Below are 18,999 nucleotides of genomic sequence, written 5' to 3'. Positions count from 1 at the left end.
TTAAAAGGTGAAATGATGGAAATAACTGTCCGTCCGAAGCAACCTAAGAAAAATATTTTGGATAAGGCTGCACTAGCAACATTCGTATCTTCGATTTTAGAAACAGCCATTTAGTTATAACGAATCGTTCGAAAAGTCTAACGAAACAAGAATAACGATGAGGTCATTCTCGTTTAACTCGTATGACTTAACGAACGTACCCTATATTAACTCCTAAAGTATAATTTTTTTGTTTTTATATTTTTCAATATATTTATTTTGTTTGTACAAAATAAAGAAATAATTTTTAACGATACAATAGCCTCGATTATTATTATAAAAATTTTCGTTAAGCTTAAAATCGACGAAAATTCAACACGAAGCGACACGGAACGGAGAAAAATTTCAACATGGAATAGGTTAATATATTTTTTCGTACACGATCGGTTATCCGAACAAGCCCAGTCCCCAATTGATTCGGATAAACGACGCTCTACTGTAATCATTTAATTGCAAAATATTATTTACTATCGCTCTGATAAGAGTGACGATAAGATACACACACACACACACTTGTAATTATTGTAATAAACATTATCAAGGGCCTTAAATAATCTTCAGAAAATCATATAAGATTTAGCTATAGCATTTCATAATTAATTCCATTACTTTATTCATTTATTTATAATTATGTTTCGGATGTTACCGTGCACTTTTGATATTTCTGTTTACACACAATGGCCAACTAATAGTTTCTTTTTAAAAATATTTTTATGCTGCAGTAAGCGAATGTAAACCGGAAATTTACAATTATTCAAAATTAGGTAATAAAACGTTACAAAGGTTATTTTGTCAATAATTATATTTGCAGTATTTTTGCCGCTCTAAATACGACTATATATTATTAAGTATTGTAATTATGCTCAGTAATTTTAAAAGATCCAAGTTTATTAATACGCATTTTTTTGTTATTATATGTCGTGTCCAGTTTTAAATTTACACAGTATATGCTAATTATTTAATAAATGATAGCTAAATTTTAAACTATTATAGCTTTTTATAGATTATAATTGTCCGAGGTCTATAACAACAATATAAATCAACAGGGTTGGGCTAGGCCCTTTGACTCTTTCGCCCTACGGACACTAAAAGGAACTTTATTAGTGAGATGGGCCAAACCCACAATATGGCGAGGAACGGGCTCGACACGACGAAGACAGATCGCTCCCAAAAATTCCCGGAATTTTTTATCCCGGATCCCCAGCCAAAGGCCGACGTCTTAACTGCTCGGCCATCCGGTGGTCAAAAAATAAAATAAAATTATAAATGAAAAATTGTGTTTTCGATTTAATAATCAGTTTTACATTATTTTTATAAGAAGCAAATCTTAAGACGTCGAAATAATCTGATAGTTTTATAATTAGATGATAATTCGTATAAATGATTAAAATCTTCATAGGCGCAAGCGCTTCTCATTATTCATATTTATAAAGTTTAATTAATTTATTATCTGTATAAGGAACTTTTCTTAACGAGAACGAGTACAAAGTCTGTTTTCCCTGTTATAGATACGAAGATGCGATCAAGGTCATAAAAATTGAAAAAAAAATCGCGCTTTAATGGAGAGTGATGGCTAAGCTTCCTCTACAGTAGGACGTCGATTTATAACAAAATAACCGAGGAAACTTTTTCAAACGAATAAAAAATAATTAGCTCATTGAAATGTATGGAGATTGACGCGAAAGTTTGTAAAATATTTAAGTAAACTTTGAAAAATCGAGTTTTTTAATAGGTCGTACGCGGTGGCCTTGCCGAGCCATCGTATACGCCGATGCTGTGCTTAAAAAGAGGGAAAAAGTTAGAGGAAATGTAACGAATTATCAGTTATATTTTATCAAACGAAGTTTCGATTATATCTGATCGACTATGACGCATTTTACCGATTAGTGAAGTGGACAAAAAGTTTCGTTCGACTCCATAACTGTTCCTAGGTGGCTCCTGGCCAAAATCAAGTCTCGGTCGACGGCAACAGGTATTTATATTATTTTAAGGTTTTTATACCGGAAAATTGCCATTTAAATACATCAAATCCCTTAAAGATTATTTTAAGTTAATTATATTTATATAAAATTATATATTATTGTTGTTTTTAAATTTTCATTTGTTGTGCGCCTGCGTGGTAAAGCGTGTGGCTGTTTGAATCTTCGGTGGAAATGTTTAAAAAATTGTGGATTAGGCGGTAATGGACGTTACAATTATGCCGAAACCGGATCGTCTATCATTTGCTGTTTTCATTTCCTTAAATATCGAAAGAATCGTTAAGTTCGAGGTTGTTTCTTTTTAAGACTTGCGATTTTTATTGAAAATGAAATGCTTTGTGAATATCCATAAGTTACTTTTACACCATTTAAATATGTATACATCGTACGTAAAGTAGCAGTCGTGAACGAGGTGCTTGGACCCTCCCTAATTCGTAGACCCCCCGTGACGACCAGAAAAGTCGAAGGACGGTTCTAGTAAGGTTGCTGGGAGCTCGAATCGACCCGTTTGCACGTGTATAAATTCTAAGGTACGAGTTACGTTTAGGTAATTGTGAATTACCTGTAGGTAACTTTTACCGGTATAAGTTGCTCTTAGATAGTAACGTCTTGGTTTTCGAACAATAACTCGCGATTACAATTATAGCTTATATTTCGACGAGAAATTAATGCAATTGATAGAAATTTGATAGATAATTAAAACTTTTCTTAAGTTGGAAAGTTTAGAATATGATACGGTAGCATTTTTTTTTATACTTTAGATGACGTGTGTTGGTCGCGGGTAACCGTGCAAATTTCTGTGGAAAGTAAATAAGTCTATGCGTTAATTTACCGGTCGAATATCTTTTCTGTGGTCGAGAAATTCCGTGTTAATATTCCGAAATTTTATATTGTGTGTATCTTGTGCTTTTTCTCGAATATGTAATTTATTGTAAAATATGCCGAATTAGTGCGCCTTTAACGGTGGAAAAAGTCGAAATTTTTCTATTAAGGGTGCGTCGCTAAATTTGGGTAACTAATTACGGTGGTCGGTTCGACCCGACGATAAATTTTTACTTCCGAAATTGCTTTTGTGCATAAAATATATATATATACTTTTAATAAATATATATATATTTATTAAAAGTATGGTGTACGAATCCAACTACGTTTCGTACGAGTAAATTTACGTGCAACCGATTGCATTTATAATTATAATGTGTAAATTTTTTAAAGATTTTCGAAAGAAACTCTAACTTCTGCCGGCCGGTATTTGACGATTGGCGTTTCCTACCGTGAAATATTTGTTGTCCGAGAGACTGTTATTCTCTGTCGTGTGTAAAATATGTAAAAGTAAAGAAACTTACGGAAGTAAAGTTTGTTAGTTCTAAAATTAAGTATTTACGATATTTATTTTAAAATGCTTTGTCCCTTATACTTAATCCGGCACGTAAAATTTAACCGACGTGCCGAAATTTTCGGCCGCTCGAAGGCCCCTCGAAGTGGCCGGAAACGTTTGTACGTCCGTTAGATTTTACCTGCCGGAATGAATAAAGCCGGCGCGAAGTGTTTTTGATCGACTGTTCCGGCTTTCGAGAACGTTTAAATATTTGAGATTAAACTAACTCGACTTCGCTGCCCGTAACCGGTGTGCTTCTTCTCCGACGAAAGCGGAGGACTTTGCAAACATTTTAAAACCTAATGTGGTTCTTCTTCGGGCGCTATGGAATTCTCTATTCAAATTTGAATTTCCTGTCAAAATTAACCGTTGGCTTGGAAAATCTTTCTGGAACGTTGTCACGTGTGACAAGTGGCGTCGTCGTGGACCTGCGCGTTATTGGTACGGTGTTACTTTAGAGTTTTATTGAGGAAGGCCTCCCCTGCTGTCGATAGCGTCGTTTCTTCTTTGAAGTTAATGCGATGCTTATTCCCGAGGGTGTTAAGGCGTATGTATATGGCCTCCGGCCATTTGAGGTGTTCTGTGCAGAACGTAGTATGAATAATTCTGGCTTGAGGGAATAGAGGCTCTATTTCCGGGTCGGAGAAGTATACCGCTAGGGCGGTGTTGTTTCTACGATGTAGGGTGTCTGCTTAGTGTTCCTCTATCCTAGTTTCTAAGTTGCGTTTAGTCGATCCGACGTAGATTACTTTGCTGTTATCTCTGCGGTCGATGACGGACACGGAGTATACTCCCGGAAGTCCGTTTGTGTCTGGAGCGTCTTTTTCCCTTCCTAAGCCAATCAAATATTGTGGCACACCTCCTAAATGCTAAGCGGACATTCTTTTTTTTTGCTATCTGGTTGTATGTGATCTTAAGTGCCGGGTTGTGCGTGACCGGTACGTAGTTAACCGGGGAATCGTTGGAACGAGAAGTGTTATTAGATTGTTGTTGGAGTACCTTGTTGTTCATTTTGTGTAAGATGTTGTGATAGCTGTTTGCTCTATGTGCATTTTGTGTAAGATGTTTAGCTATTTGCTCTATGCGTCGCATTTCGGAACGGAAAGCCGTTTGTGACGAGGAATGCGAGTATGCTCTTTTGATTAAAGCCTCGAAAGCTGCCGTCTTGTACCGTGGTGGGTGGCGGGAACTTGCAGCTACAGTACATACAAAGGTTCGGCGGTTGGTTTATGATACACTTCCGTGTTGATGGATGATCCCTCTATTTTGATGTTAATGTCTAAGAAGTGTGCCTGGGTGGAGTGGGCTTGATCTATTTCCACCGTTAATCCGTACGGATTATCGTCGATGGTATCGATTGGCGCCAAAAATTTGGGACATCTTTCCATAATATAAGGTTACAGGCAGTGAAGTTGGGTTAGTTTAGTTTATCTACTCTGGTGTTAAAAAATTTATTTCTAATTTATTTATGAGATTTTTATTTTATGTCAACGTAATAAACAATTAGGCCCCGACAATAAATTAAATTTTTATAAAATGAATCTGTTTATAAAAATTTAGTTTGAAACTTTTCCCATTAAAAATAAATGAAGATATAAATTGAAGTAACCGTAATTAAAATAATTTACATTTAATCTAATAATAAAGAAGTTCGGAATAACGACTAATCGATGCTTTAGTAAATAATGCTACAGGCACTAAATACGACAATAAGATAAATTGTTTTTCTGCATTTTCATAATTTTGTCGGAAAGAATCGCTTCTGGATGTATTTTAGGCGAAATATCCTTTATTGTCACGTTATATTTCTAATAATCTATACTCAATTTTCTGTTTTGTGTTTAAAATTTCGTCTTTGTTGTCGATTTCCTAACGGATGTCGATATTTATCAAGCTCTTTATAACCCAACAAACGGAAGTGTAGATTTAACATCTGGAATTGTTTGAGTAAATGATAGAATAAACTATGTTGTTGTTATGCGTATGAAAAAATAATAAAAGTTGTAAAACTTAAGCATAAATAAGAAAGTAATTATCTTACGTTTCCTTTGGTATCTCTACTTTCTTATTATTCCTTATAAACAAACATTAATATTCTAGCAACAAAAATTAGAAATAAGATGATAATTTTTTTAGCAACGAAAGCTAAGTAACTTGTCAAACTAAAGTTAAAAATGATATTGGAAAAAAAGCTCAAAAAATTCCTAAAGCCAAATAAACTAATTAAACTCATCCTAAATTTTATCTGAAAATCAATAATAAATTATTTTCACTTTAATTGATTGAAACTTTCTTTTTAGGCTTCGTTATATCACAAAGAACCGTTAATAAATAGATTTTTTTCGACGGGTACCGATGAATATTAATCAATATAAAGGTTATATACCACACCATTAATTAATAAGCATTGATAACTTTTGATGAGAATTTTTTAATTTTAAACGTTGATATACTTTATAGAAAAGACTAAATTTTGGAATAGTCAATTACTTATTAAACTTTATGAATATATAAATAATTTATATCCTTAATTACCATTTTACATTTTTATACATTATCTGAGAAAATTTGATCATAAAGTGAGACGCAGTAAAGCTTTCAACATTTATATTATTAAATAATTCGATATTATATAACTTGTTAAAATTTTAGTCTTCCTCTTCTCGCTTATTTACTCTATTCCATATTTCTTTCATATTCAACACTGGCATTCCACTTTTACCTGTCTGTACCTTCCACTAATTAAAGATTTGAAATTTTACTTAAATTCAGTATACTTTATATGGTATTTAATTAATATACAAAATTTCAGAATTTTACAACTTAACATGGTTATTCAAACAGATTTGTTGTATTCTTTATTAGCATAATATATTATGTATAGTTATATGTATTAACATGTACAAATTCTGCTATATCCAGTTAGGGTGAAGTAGCAGAGGTAGTGCATATTGAGATGATGTTAATGCTTACTAAAAGGATGTAGCTGTAACTAAATAGGCTGGACATAATTTAACTGTTAATTGGTCGGTAGCATAACTACAACCCAAGTTAGAATGTGGATATATACATTCGTCCCTCTACCACATATTCGTGAGTTTACTCTATCCACACGTAGTACAAGGTTAACGAATATACCAATTCACACGTATTCTTAGATATTGTATATGTGTGTATTAGTGTGCTTGTCATTTGTCACATTCAAATCTTTTTCCTGTACTTATTTGATTTTTTGAAATTTATTTATTTACAAATGTAAGGGCCCAGTCCTCTGGGACCCACCCTGGTTATGATACTGCAATCGGTAAACTATTGCCGAGATAATCTAGTTTGCTAATCGACCGACTTGCTTAGAAGAAAAGGGATGATAGCTTTTTGGAAGGGAAGACACTGCAATTGAGAAAGTTAAATCTGTTGGTTTATAAATTAGTAGCACAAAAAGTCAAAAATTGATGGTATGCCTAATAATGGCAATATAAAGGATGAAAAACATTTTATTTTTTTAAGTAATAAAAATTGTATGTTAATAAAGAATAATTTTTATATATTCTAGAATAAATCAAGAAGGCCATGACTATTTTGAAATTTTATCAGTATCCTGCCCTAAGTGAAATCAAGACGAAGCAGAAATTAGAACAGTTAAAATCTCTTTCAAAGGATGTGAATGTTGAGTTTTTGAAAACTGAATATTGTTTTTATGTAGAACTTTCAAAGAACTCTGGTAATTTGTCAACCGATCGGCTAAATAGTTTATTCTGGATCTTGTCTCGTGGCTTCGGTAGAGATGTTCATCCGGATACATTGTTTGCTAATGAAATAAAACCTTGTACTATACTTATTGAAGTAGGTCCCAGGTAAGAAAATAAGCTATATTAGTTACTATATTTTTATGAAAATTTAAATCATAATTGATGTACTTGTCTTAACACAATGTTATTGATAAAAGTCCTTGCCAAACACTTATTATCAACACCATTCGTGTATTAGCTATTAGAATGAAAATCTGATAACTAATATGCAGAAATACAAATGATATGTTTATTTCTAAAACTTTAAGAAGAAATGCTTTAAGAAGTGCTGAAGCATGATAAAGAAAGGAGATTGAGAACATAATGAATGCATATGCAAATGGATATGGATATTGCATACTTGGAATAAATTTAGAAAAAGATGAATGCTTTGAGTTCTGTAAGAGTCACAAGATCAAAAGATAGATTACAAGACATAAGTACATGGAGAATCATTTCACTTGTGTCCCTGGAAGCAATTAATGAAATGAAAACATTTTTTGGAATAACACTGAAATCTTGGAGAATTTAAATTTAGAAGGTAATGTCAAAACAGTAGAAGCACTGTAGGTAGTATATAGGAGTCTAGAGCAAGGGTTGGAAAATGAGGCTCTTTGCATAGACGTTTATGGCTCTTCGAACATAAACTCCAATTTCACCTCATCTCAAGCAGCGTTATAACTCCAGTTTATGAGATAGAGCCGCCGAACAAACTTTGACTCGTACGGCATACTCTCTACCGCTCTTTAGCCCGTCCGCACATGACGACACTCGCGTTGATCAATATGAATCGCATGCGAGTGGTAGCATTTGAAGCATATCTATATATATAACCCATTGAACGCGCGTCCGTGTGTCCGACGTGTAACATTATGCCAAAAAGCCCATTAGAGGCGCCCCTGTCGTGTGTCATATTTCCCACATTTAAATTAACAATATAAATTATTATTTACATTAACAGTATAAATTATTATTTACATTAACAGTATAAATTATTATTATTCATTTGGTCAATAGCCAATAACAATATAAATAATTCAGTATATTTGTAATAGGAATTTATTATTGTCACGGAATGCCTGTAATGCTCACTAGGTGGCGTCATTCAACACAGTTAGTCGGCGATCGGTCAAGCATTTAAGTCCTCGATGCAGCTCTCTGGTACTTTTGTTATCCTGTTGCCATGCCAATTTGGCTCTTCTCACTTGACAAACTGCCGACCCTTGGTCTAGAGCATTGTTTTTCAACTGTCGGTCCATGGACCTGTGCTGGTTTGTGAAAAAAATTGATCCAATCTGCAGAAAAATAGTTGACCATATTGCAGCTGGTGCAATTTACTAGAAGTGACATTTAAATAGTAGTCTAAAGTTACTGTATGTATTTTGTCCTGTACAGTAACTCTACATAAACATACGTAAACTTAATAAATAAGCATAATTCTGAGTCACATACAGTTACTCATCCGTGTAAAATTATCCATAATTTTAATGGTCCAGAAAGTTGAGAATCAGAGATAATTAATAACAGAAATCTTAGTGAAAGCTACACAAAATGTAATGGTCCAGAATGAGAAAAAGGTTGAAAAACACTGAAAAACTAGAGCACGAGATAAATCAACTACCGAGACTGTAAAATGCTTCTGTACACTTGGTAATGGTTGATAAATAGACTTAAATGATAGTTTCAATTCCTTAGAAAAATTATTTACTCTTTGGTATCTGTTCTTTTCTGTATTCTAAAGTACAGTAGAGACTCGTTAATCGGAACCCCGGTAATCAGAATCGCCGGTAATCGGCACGATTTTCATTCGGACTGTGTCGTGCCGAATCGAACATTTTTGATACTAGATTTACTTCTAAAGTATAATTTTCATGTTTTTATATTCTTCAATATATTTATTTTGTTTGTACAAAATGCAGAAATAATTTTTAACGATACGATAGTCTCGATTATTATTATAAAAATTTTTGTTAGGCTTAAAATCGACAAAAATTCAACACGAAGTGACACGCAACGGAGAAAAATTCAACACGAAGCGACACGCAACGAAGAAAAATTTGAACATCGGACAGGTTAATGTATTTATTCGTACATAATCGGTAATCGGAACAAATCACTAATCTGAACAACCCCAGTCCCCAATCGATTCCGATTTTCGGTTCTCTACTGTACTTGCAAAGACAAATGTAGTTGATCTCTGAAGTAGACATTTTAAATAGGTCCTTGAATGATGTTAATTAAATGCTCTTGCTTTTTTAAACCCATAGTTTTTGGTTTATTTAACATTCATTCAGGAAGGTCCTGTTAATTCTATAAATTTAGATTTAATACATGAATTATCTATATAAAATATCTATTTATAAATTTATACATGCTTCATTGAGATAGCTACCATTGCAACCATTTTTAATGTTTTTAACTGAAGATAAGTTTTGCAGCTCGAAAGAGGTTTTGTTCTTTTATTTTTTCTGTTTATTGTTTTTAATTTAAACAAAGATTATATTCTATAAAATGTATTTTTATATATATAATAATTCATTGAACTATAAATTTTTAAAAATAGGAGTTCAATCTGCATATCATGCTACATTAATATTCAGGATTGTCTCTGTTTTTAATAATGATAGTTTATTTGTTGGTATTGAATCAATAAATATTTGATATGTTTTTGATAATTTTGTGATGTCACATGCAAGCAATTATAGATTTTATTTCAAGTTTGATGTACTGACAATACTGAAGTTTATTTCAATATTGATGCTGAGATATTCTGCTGCCAATTTTCTTCCTTAAATTACCAATGATATTAGCATTGTGAGAATATCAAGGGGAAGAACTGTGATGATGATTTATCCATTTGTTATTTTTTTACTTCTGTTTATTAAAAAACAGGAATAAATGAAGAAAACAAAGAATTGTTAATTGAATCCTTAATTAATTTCTATATGAAATTTGAAAGTTATATCAACAAACTATTTTTTGGAGACAAACCTGAGAAAACTATAGTGGGAATCTTGGCAGATCTGATAATGAGAAGGGTAAAGGCTAAGATTCTGGAACAATTTGGGGGTAAAAATAAGATTTACCCCCAAATTTACGTTATCTGGACTCGTGGAGCCTGAATTTCTAGAAAATCTTAGTGAAAGCAACACAAAAATGTACTTAAGAAAAATCCTACCCTTTCTGATTGTATTTGGAATGAGAAGGAAAAATGATACACAATGGAGGAGTCATGAATATATATAATTACTGACAGATGAGCAATTGTAGAAGCAGAGATTTTTGGAGCAACGAGAAGAATCTTCTACTCCAGACTCAAGGAGCACTTAGATGACTGTATGAAAGATGATGCATTGAGCAGAAATGGCATTAGAGAAAGGAAAGAAAATTAAGCTCTAATTGGAGGAATTAAAGCTTATTGGAAGAAAGAAATACAGGAAGGGGAATAGCAGAACAGCCAAAAACACATGAATTTGGGAGAAAAGTTGAGAATCGGAGATAATTAATAAAAGAAATGGGATGCATTATCAACAGCTTAGAAATGAATAGTTAGTTGAAAAGAAAAGAAAGGAAATATCTTGATTAAAAGATCTTGATTTGAAAGAGGTCACAATGCTGAATTTGTCTGGTGTAATTTAAAATATTTTGAAAAACACATAGAACAATTTTTGTTTTTAAATTAATTAAAAATGAAAGTTGCAGTTAGGGTGGTGTCAGATGAATTGTTTCCTCAGGTTGATCATCAAAAATGTAGTTTGTAAATATAATTGTTAATGTGCTTAAAAATCCATAGTAACAAAGGAAAATAGTTATTCATACTGTCAACTAAATCATGATTTAACAATTCAATCTGTTAGTGAATTTGCTGTGTTATATACAAATTTGATATATCTCATTGCTTTCTAATGCAGGAATCTTCTGCTATAATTGACGTTTTTGGTTCTGATATTGTATTGTGTCAATAATTTTATGTTGAATAAATGTTACCTGCTAAAACTGTAGTGAAAAATAATGTCTATTATTAAAGTTAACTGTGCTGAAATAAATAATTAAGAACCTGTAATATTACTTGGCTGAATTTATATTACATATTCTCATTATTTTAAGACATATTTTTATTGACATGTTTTTCCTTGTTTACATTCATTGGTAAATGTTAGTAAAATTGAAAAAAGGTTATTTTTAAACCTAATATTCTTATATGCAATCCTTATACCAATAATCTGCTAATCATTTAAGAATAAACACTTAAATAATGATATTTTTGTGAATTTTAGATTAAATTTTTCCACTCCATATTCTACAAATGCTGTGTCAATTTGTCATTCTATCGGGCTCACCTCTGTAACTCGTGTAGAGAGAGCAATCAGATATTTGATCACTGTTGATAAAAATGACAAGATTCTTCTTGCAAATACAAGAAAAAATGTAAGTAATAATTTTATTATTTCAATCATTAACTAACTTTTCCAAATACTAAGTTTGAAATTGTTAATTGTATCTTTGGCCTTGTATATTGCTGGATTGTGGTTTTTGCTTTATTGGTTGCATTAAAATATGCTTTCTTGAATGCTACTTGTTCATCTGTCTTTTACCTTCTTTTGGATTATCATTCTGAAAGAAATTTGAGTGTTGATTGTACTTTTTGAAATTTGCACCACAGTTCTTTGGCCTTTCTGTCCTTGAATGCACTTTAAAGTCTTTCATAATGTTTTTTTTTTAACTCAACATATGATATAAATCTGTATGTGATCACCCTTGATGAATCTTGAAAAACTTGTCATATAAAAAGAATTCTTTAACACTGGGACTTGTGAATGTATATATACAATACTAATCACAAATGGAATAGAATTGAATAGAAATCTTTAATTGATTTATTTTAACACTAGTTAAATTGAGGAAAAACTTTAAATAAAAATAAATTGACAAATATTCCGAAAAGAAGGGAAAGAGTGATAAAAAATGAATTCAAACATTAATTTGAATTAATTCAAGAAATTGTGTTCCCTGTGTGAAGTTCAGACAGAGTCCTAATTCCTCATGAAATGTACAAAAACTTGCTTCGTTTAAAGAAAATACAGGTAGCCCTCTGTTTATGCCAGCTCAATTTATGTTGATTCACAATAACGCTGCTGCACAATTCACTGTTTTGCTGTGTAATTCCCCAATTTTCCTTTATCCACTGATTCAGATTTGACCAATCCTAGCGAGATACAAGTCCACCACGACACCACTTGTCATGGCAGAATTGTGGCTTGTTGGGATTGATCAGATGTAGACCAATAGAGAATGTTCCACGAACCATTAGATTTGAATGACGGGTGGATCCGACATAGAGCTACAGAAGAACATAGATGCGGATTGGTCGACCGACAACCCGCCATAGCACACAATATGTGCTATTTTGGCAGGAAAGTTTTAATTTGCCTTGGTCTCGCTAAGAAGTTGCTTCATCTTGCAAAAGGAAGGTGGATATTGTCTGGCTTAAGAAGGCATCGTTTGGCCAATGAGGAGTGGATTCATCTTGACATCGACAAGTCGTGATTCTTGGAAATGCGATCTCATTGTAAGGTGTTTTCCTGAATGGACTTTTACAGGATAAGAACATTAGCAAGCATAGACGCTCTCGGTTTGGACACCATTTATTGGACATCAATTAATTTTCAACTTGACTCCACATATACAAGAATAAAGGAGGGTTATTATGTCAGATAAAAGAAGTTCACTAGAGTTATCTAAACATGTTAAGAAGGCACGGCAATCAGTTTCCCTAGAAACAAAAATGGAAGTTATTCGACGAATGGAAAATGGACAAACACGCCCTGATGTCTGCAGATCTTTGAACTTACCTCTGTCGACTGTTACTACCATTATGAAAAATGCAGATAAAATTAAACACTCTGCTCAACAGTTTACAGTAGTAAATGTAAAACATGTGAGTTACAGTAGAGGTAAAATTTTTGAAAAAAATGGAAAAATTGTTATCATTATGAGTGGATGAAGCAAATCAAAAGAACATTTCCTTGACTCAAGCTGTTATAACTGAGAAAGCAAAATCAATTTTTGATAATCTTAAGGAGACAGATGGAGGTGAAGAAACATTTTTGGGAAGCAAGGGTTGGTTTATGAGATTTAAATCCCGAAGTAACTGTCGTAGTGTAAAATTATGTGGTGAAGTAGCAAGTGCAGATGTTGCTGCGGTGGCTACTTTTCCTAAGGAATTTCAGGGTTATGTAGAACAAGGCAACAATTCTCCAGACTTAATCTTCAATGTTGATGAGACTGGGCTTTATTGGGAAAAGTTACCAGCACGAACTTTTACTTTTTGTGAAGAATGTTCTGCTCCAGGTTTTAAAGTTGCAAAAGATAGATTAACTCTTTTGTTGATTAAACAACTTACTATGACACCTTATGAATGTGCAGCCAATTTTTATTACTTCCAAACGTTTTCGCTCATGTTAAATGATCTTTCTCAAGAAAAGAAAAGAAAAACAAAACTAACTAAAAACAAACGGTTACAGCAACTGTAAAAATCGAATGCTTAGTACAAAATCAAAAAACGAACAAGCGTTTCAAATTTTTGAAATATATTCTGTTGCAGCTTATGTACATCATCTTTACCTTGCAACCAGAATAATACAAAGCATAAACTTAAAGGAAATTAAAATACCAAATGACAATACAGAAAATTATAAACACGAACGTACAATAATACATGCATACTATCATTCTAAAATAACATGGTTTAAATTAGGCTAGAGGACCATGCTGCTGATACTTTTGTAGATTCTAGAAAATTGATTTTTTGATTTTGTACTAAGCGTTTGATTTTTACAGTTGCTGTAACCGTTTGTTTTTAGTTTGTTTTATTTTTCTTTTCTTTTCTTTTCTTGAGAAAGGTCATTTAAAATGACCGAAAGCATTTGGAAGTAATAAAAATTGGGCTGCACTTTCATAAGGTGTCGTCGTAAGTTGTTTAATCATGAATATTATGCAGTCTTGAAAGAATTAACTCTCTTATTGGGAGCCAATGTTTCAGGAACTTTGAAACTTAAACCAATGTTAGTGTATCATTCACAGACACCATGTTTTAAAGGGTCTAAATAAAGATATGTTGCCAGTTTATTGGAAATGGAACAAGAAAGCTTGGGTCACACAAGATGTTTTCACAGATTGGTACACAAGTTATTTTTGTCCTACTGTGTTTCGCTTTTGTGAAAAAAATAAATTACTTCCCAAGACACTTCTTCTCTTGGACAATGTTCCTGGACATCCTCAAAATCTTGATGAAATAAGAACACCATTGGATGTTAAGGTTGTTTACATGTTTCCCAATACAACATCTCTTTTGCAACCAATAGATCGGGGGTTATTGCAACCTTGAAAGCTTATTATCTCCGTAATACATTCATGGAAATGATGAGAGTTTTAGACATTTCGAACAAAACAGTTAAAGACTCTTGACGGTCTTTCGATATTTTGAAAGGCATTAAAAACATCAAGTCGGCTTGGGATGAAGTTTCAGCAAAATGCTTAAATGGAGTTTGGTGTAAACTTCTGCCAGCATTCATGCACAATTTTGAAGAAGTAGCACATCAGGAGAATTTAATTGAAGACATTACCAGATTTATGCATGATGTGGGATTGGAAGATGTGACAGAACTTCTAAAAGTTCTGTCACATCTTCATTCAAGAGTGGCTGATCATGATCAAATGAAGAAGACTTAGAAGAATTATACAAAGAATTAGATTGTGAACAGTCAGAGAAGGAAGAATAAACACCAAGAGTTATGAAAATTGCCAATCTAAAGCGTATCCTTTCAACTATGGAAAGTTTGACGGATGTAGTTTGTGAGTTAGACAATGATTGGGAGCGAAGTGCAAATGTAAAAAGGAGGCGATTATGCTCCTTTTTACATTTGACCATATTTCGAAATCCATTCGACCATATTCCGAAATCCATTTGACCATATTCTGAAATTCTTAATGAGAGAAAACAAAAATCTAAACAATTAAAGATGGATGCTTTTTCTGAAAAATGTAAGAGATCTGAAACTAAAATTTTTTAATAAAAACATTTCACTTTATTTTATCATAAAATACATTTTAAAAATTAAATTTATATGTATTAAATTTATATTATATTGTATTAAACAAAATTATTTGCTTATTTTTTACTTATGTAGAACTTAACCCTATACCTCACTGTAAATATGGGTTCATTTTATGCCAATTCAGTTTGCGCTGGCTTTTGTAGGAACAGAACTGCGGTGTAAACAGAGGGCTACCTGTATTTTATTAACAGAAAATTGTATAATAGATCAGTTATAAAGGTAATAAACTTTGTGAGTTCAGGTTGATGCAAACTAACAGGTTGGAATGTTCAGAATGTCTGTCAGGATCAAATTCATAGAAATGACAAAATTCGGAAAAAACAAAGAAACGTAGCATTTTGAAAGAAAAACCATTGCATTGTAGTTAATAAAGAAAAAAAGAAGAAAGAAAATTCTTAGGCATCAAAAAAGAAAATATCATTGCATGAGATATGAGCAAAAGTTTCAAAGTTCAGTCAGCACTTTTGAATGAAATCAAATTGATTGATGGAGAGTAATCTTTCCTGTACCCAATCTGGTCATCTAATTTCACCTGGAAGCAGGAAGTGGACCAATCAGGAGTAGAGAGAGAAAATTGGGACCAATGAAATCAAGGATTTTGGGGGTAAATTCTTTAAAAACCCCGACAAAGAGTTGCTTCTTTTTAACTTGACTTGTTAGTCCTCTATAACAGTGTCTCACTTGTTCCTACATCCACCCACCACTGTTTCCTCTTCATCCTCCTACGAATTTCTACAGTGAATTTCCAACTAACTCACCTTCTGACATCAGACCATCCACTGATCAACAATTGATTGCCAGTGGAATACTGACGATGGAAGAAAATGGGATGAACTTACCTTTTGCTTTCTACTCCAGAAGAAATTTTATGAACTGAACTGTGTAAGCATTATGTATTTCCCAAAAAAACAGCTTGTTTTGTAAAAATGACCTGTCTCAATGTTGACAACCACACCCACATTATGCTTACACCCCTCATTCATCTTGACAAGATTTTGGATTTAACATCCCCCCTTTCTTCTGTTGACAATCTCACACTTAGAATAACGGTTTGTATGTACATCCAATTCATAACACAACTGGATGCATCTAAGAGCAAGGTAATAATCATTAAAACACAGATTAGAATTGACAAATTAATTACAGTAGAGCATTGTTTATCCAAAAGCCAATCAACCAAAGGGTCGGTTAACCGAAAGCTTTCCAGCCGGACTGTGTTGTGCCAAATCGAACGTTTTTGATACTAGATTAACTTCTAAAGTATAATTTTTTTTGTTTTCATATTTTTCAATATATTTATTTTGTTTCTACAAAATAAAGAAATAATTTTTAATGATACAGTAGCACGATTATTATTATAAAAATTTTTGTTAGGCTTAAAATCGACGAAAATTCAACGCAAAGTGACGCAACGGAGAAAAATTTGAACATGGGATAGGTTAATATATTTTTCGTACATAATCAGTTATCCGAACAACACCAGTCCCCAATTGATTTGGATAAACAACGCTCTACTGTATTTTAAAATACAGTAGAGCGTCGGTTTTCACTGTGAAAAATAGTAGTCTGAATTACCAGAAATTCTGAATTAGTGTGGTTTATTACCATATTATTTATTTTGTATTGAACTTATTCTAAACTAATTTATTTTAATTTTAATTCAGTTTATAAATGTTCTGCATGATAAAATGACAGAGTTACCATACGAAGAACCAATTCTCAGTTTCGATCTAACGATAACACCACAGTCATGGTCGGAAGTGCCCATACTCGAACAGGGAAGAAAAGCACTCGAAAAAGTGAGTGAAGAATTGGGTACGTTATTTATAATTATTTTTAGTAAAACATTTAAAAGTTTTAAAATACAATTTTGAAAAATTGATTTAGATTATTTTTAATTTTAAAGGACTTTCATTTGATGATTGGGATTTAGATTATTACACAAATCTCTTCTGCAGTAAATTACAAAGGAATCCGACAACAGTGGAATGCTTCGATTTGGCTCAATCAAACAGGTATTGATATATTATGGTCATAAGGTTTTTCAATTATTTTAAGTTAAAGCATTTTTATGAATTAATGTTATAAATATCAATGATAAAAATATCAATTGATGTTAATAAATATTAATGAGCAATTTGTTTAAAGAGCATAAATATCTTGTTTGTATCATTATTTCTGCTTCGCGGGTACCAAGATGGCTTTTTCTGTGTCTGCCATGCAATCTTTCCTCTAATTTTTTTTGTAGCTGAGCAGAACATGTACTTCTCTGAGCAAAAAAATTTTTGCTGAGCAAATTCTGAGCAAAATATATTTCTGAGCATATATATATATATGCTCAGAAAAATATTATAAAAAATATAAATATATATATATCTATATATATATATACCGTATTTTACAGACTATAAGATGCTACAGACTATAAGATGCACCTTAATTTTTAAGCAATTTTTTTTAAAAAAAATACCTATAAGATGCTACGGAGTATAAGACGCACCTGAATTTTGAAGGCAATTTTTCGAAGAAAAAAGTGCGTCTTATAGTTCATAAAATACGGTATATATAAAATCTTATTTTTTCCTATAAAAATTAAGATAATTAATTATAAAGTACAGATTAAAATTCATTTTAAAACATACTTCCATACAAAATATTATCTTTTGTCAATGATTTAATGTATTTAATCGAAATATACATAGCAATAATCATGTTGCAGACAGAGTGAGAATTAAGTAAACAACAATTCAAATCAGTGTGCATGCTCGCCTGCACGGCACATAAATTTTCGTGCGCGGCAACGATTTGAGCAGTGCGCAGCCTAGAGGGAACATTGCTGCCATGTGTTTGGCCTTTCCCGCAATGTAGAACCAGATAGTAAATGATAGGATCTGATATTTCCTGGTCAAACTAATTTTAAGTATTAGACTTGAGACCATTATGGAAATTATGTGGGGAAGGAAAGAGCAAATCTGTTATAAATAAGTAAATAAAGAAGTATAAACATAGATGGCAATGACTATGGCTAACTATGGAATGGTGTAACTGCGTGATAGGTGTAAAAGCCAGTCACACGTGTTAGGGTTGATCCACTGTTCTCGAGGCTCAATAAGATAAAGAGAATATGATAACTTTAAGGTTCACAGTTTAAACTGCACTTAGTATCAGCTACAAAAATTACAAAAATAGTCACTCTTAAACTAATGTTCAAGTTATAATTTCTGACAGACTTCAGAAATCTCTTTGCACTCATCATTCAGATCCTCAGAGTCTTCTCAGTTACACCTGTCCATATTACTCTCTTTTGTTCTGCACTTTCCGTGCTTCTCCCCTACTCCACCTACTTCTTGTTTTCCCATGCGCTTTCATTCATATCCCTGGGGTTTCCTTTTTTGACATTACTCAACCTTCCACTTAGACTGGACATGGGGGTTTGTCACTAATACTAAGGCAGTAAGTGACAGTAGGTTGATAAACATTAGTCTTGGTTATCTGGCCTTATATTAATTTGTATTTTGAGTCAACTTGTTGAACTCAAATGTGTTTAATAACTTCCTCAAATTAATAATAATCTGTTTGATTTCACTAATAATCTTTATTACAATCTTGTGATAATTTTAATACTGTTGATTGATAGAAATTTACTATTGTTTCAAAAACTTTCTTTTTACAACTACTATAAATTCTGCTTGCTGCTT

General features: G+C 32.4%; 1 protein-coding gene across 3 annotated transcripts in view; it reads left to right on the top strand.

Moving 5' to 3' along the window:
• The first annotated feature begins 1,974 nt into the window (after positions 1 to 1,974).
• Pfas (phosphoribosylformylglycinamidine synthase) overlaps positions 1,975 to 18,999 on the top strand; it is a 40,684-nt gene continuing 23,659 nt past the window's right edge. The window contains exons 1-5 of one of the 3 annotated variants that reach the window (XM_067269015.1): positions 1,975 to 2,011; positions 6,950 to 7,250; positions 11,462 to 11,612; positions 16,966 to 17,116; positions 17,208 to 17,316. In XM_067269015.1, coding sequence (XP_067125116.1) covers positions 6,967 to 7,250; positions 11,462 to 11,612; positions 16,966 to 17,116; positions 17,208 to 17,316 — 695 coding nt within the window. In that variant the 5' untranslated portion in view covers positions 1,975 to 2,011; positions 6,950 to 6,966. Of the gene's footprint in view, positions 2,012 to 5,025; positions 5,344 to 6,949; positions 7,251 to 11,461; positions 11,613 to 16,965; positions 17,117 to 17,207; positions 17,317 to 18,999 lie in introns of those variants that run through there. The other 2 variants (XM_067269014.1, XM_067269016.1) reach the window with 2 other exon arrangements.

The sequence above is a fragment of the Centruroides vittatus genome, unplaced genomic scaffold, assembly GCF_030686945.1.
Source record: "Centruroides vittatus isolate TY-2023 unplaced genomic scaffold, ASM3068694v2 contig_345, whole genome shotgun sequence".
NCBI lineage: Eukaryota > Metazoa > Arthropoda > Arachnida > Scorpiones > Buthidae > Centruroides > Centruroides vittatus.
The sequence above is the reverse complement of the archived record's forward strand: the minus strand, read 5'-3'. Positions and strand labels throughout refer to the sequence as shown.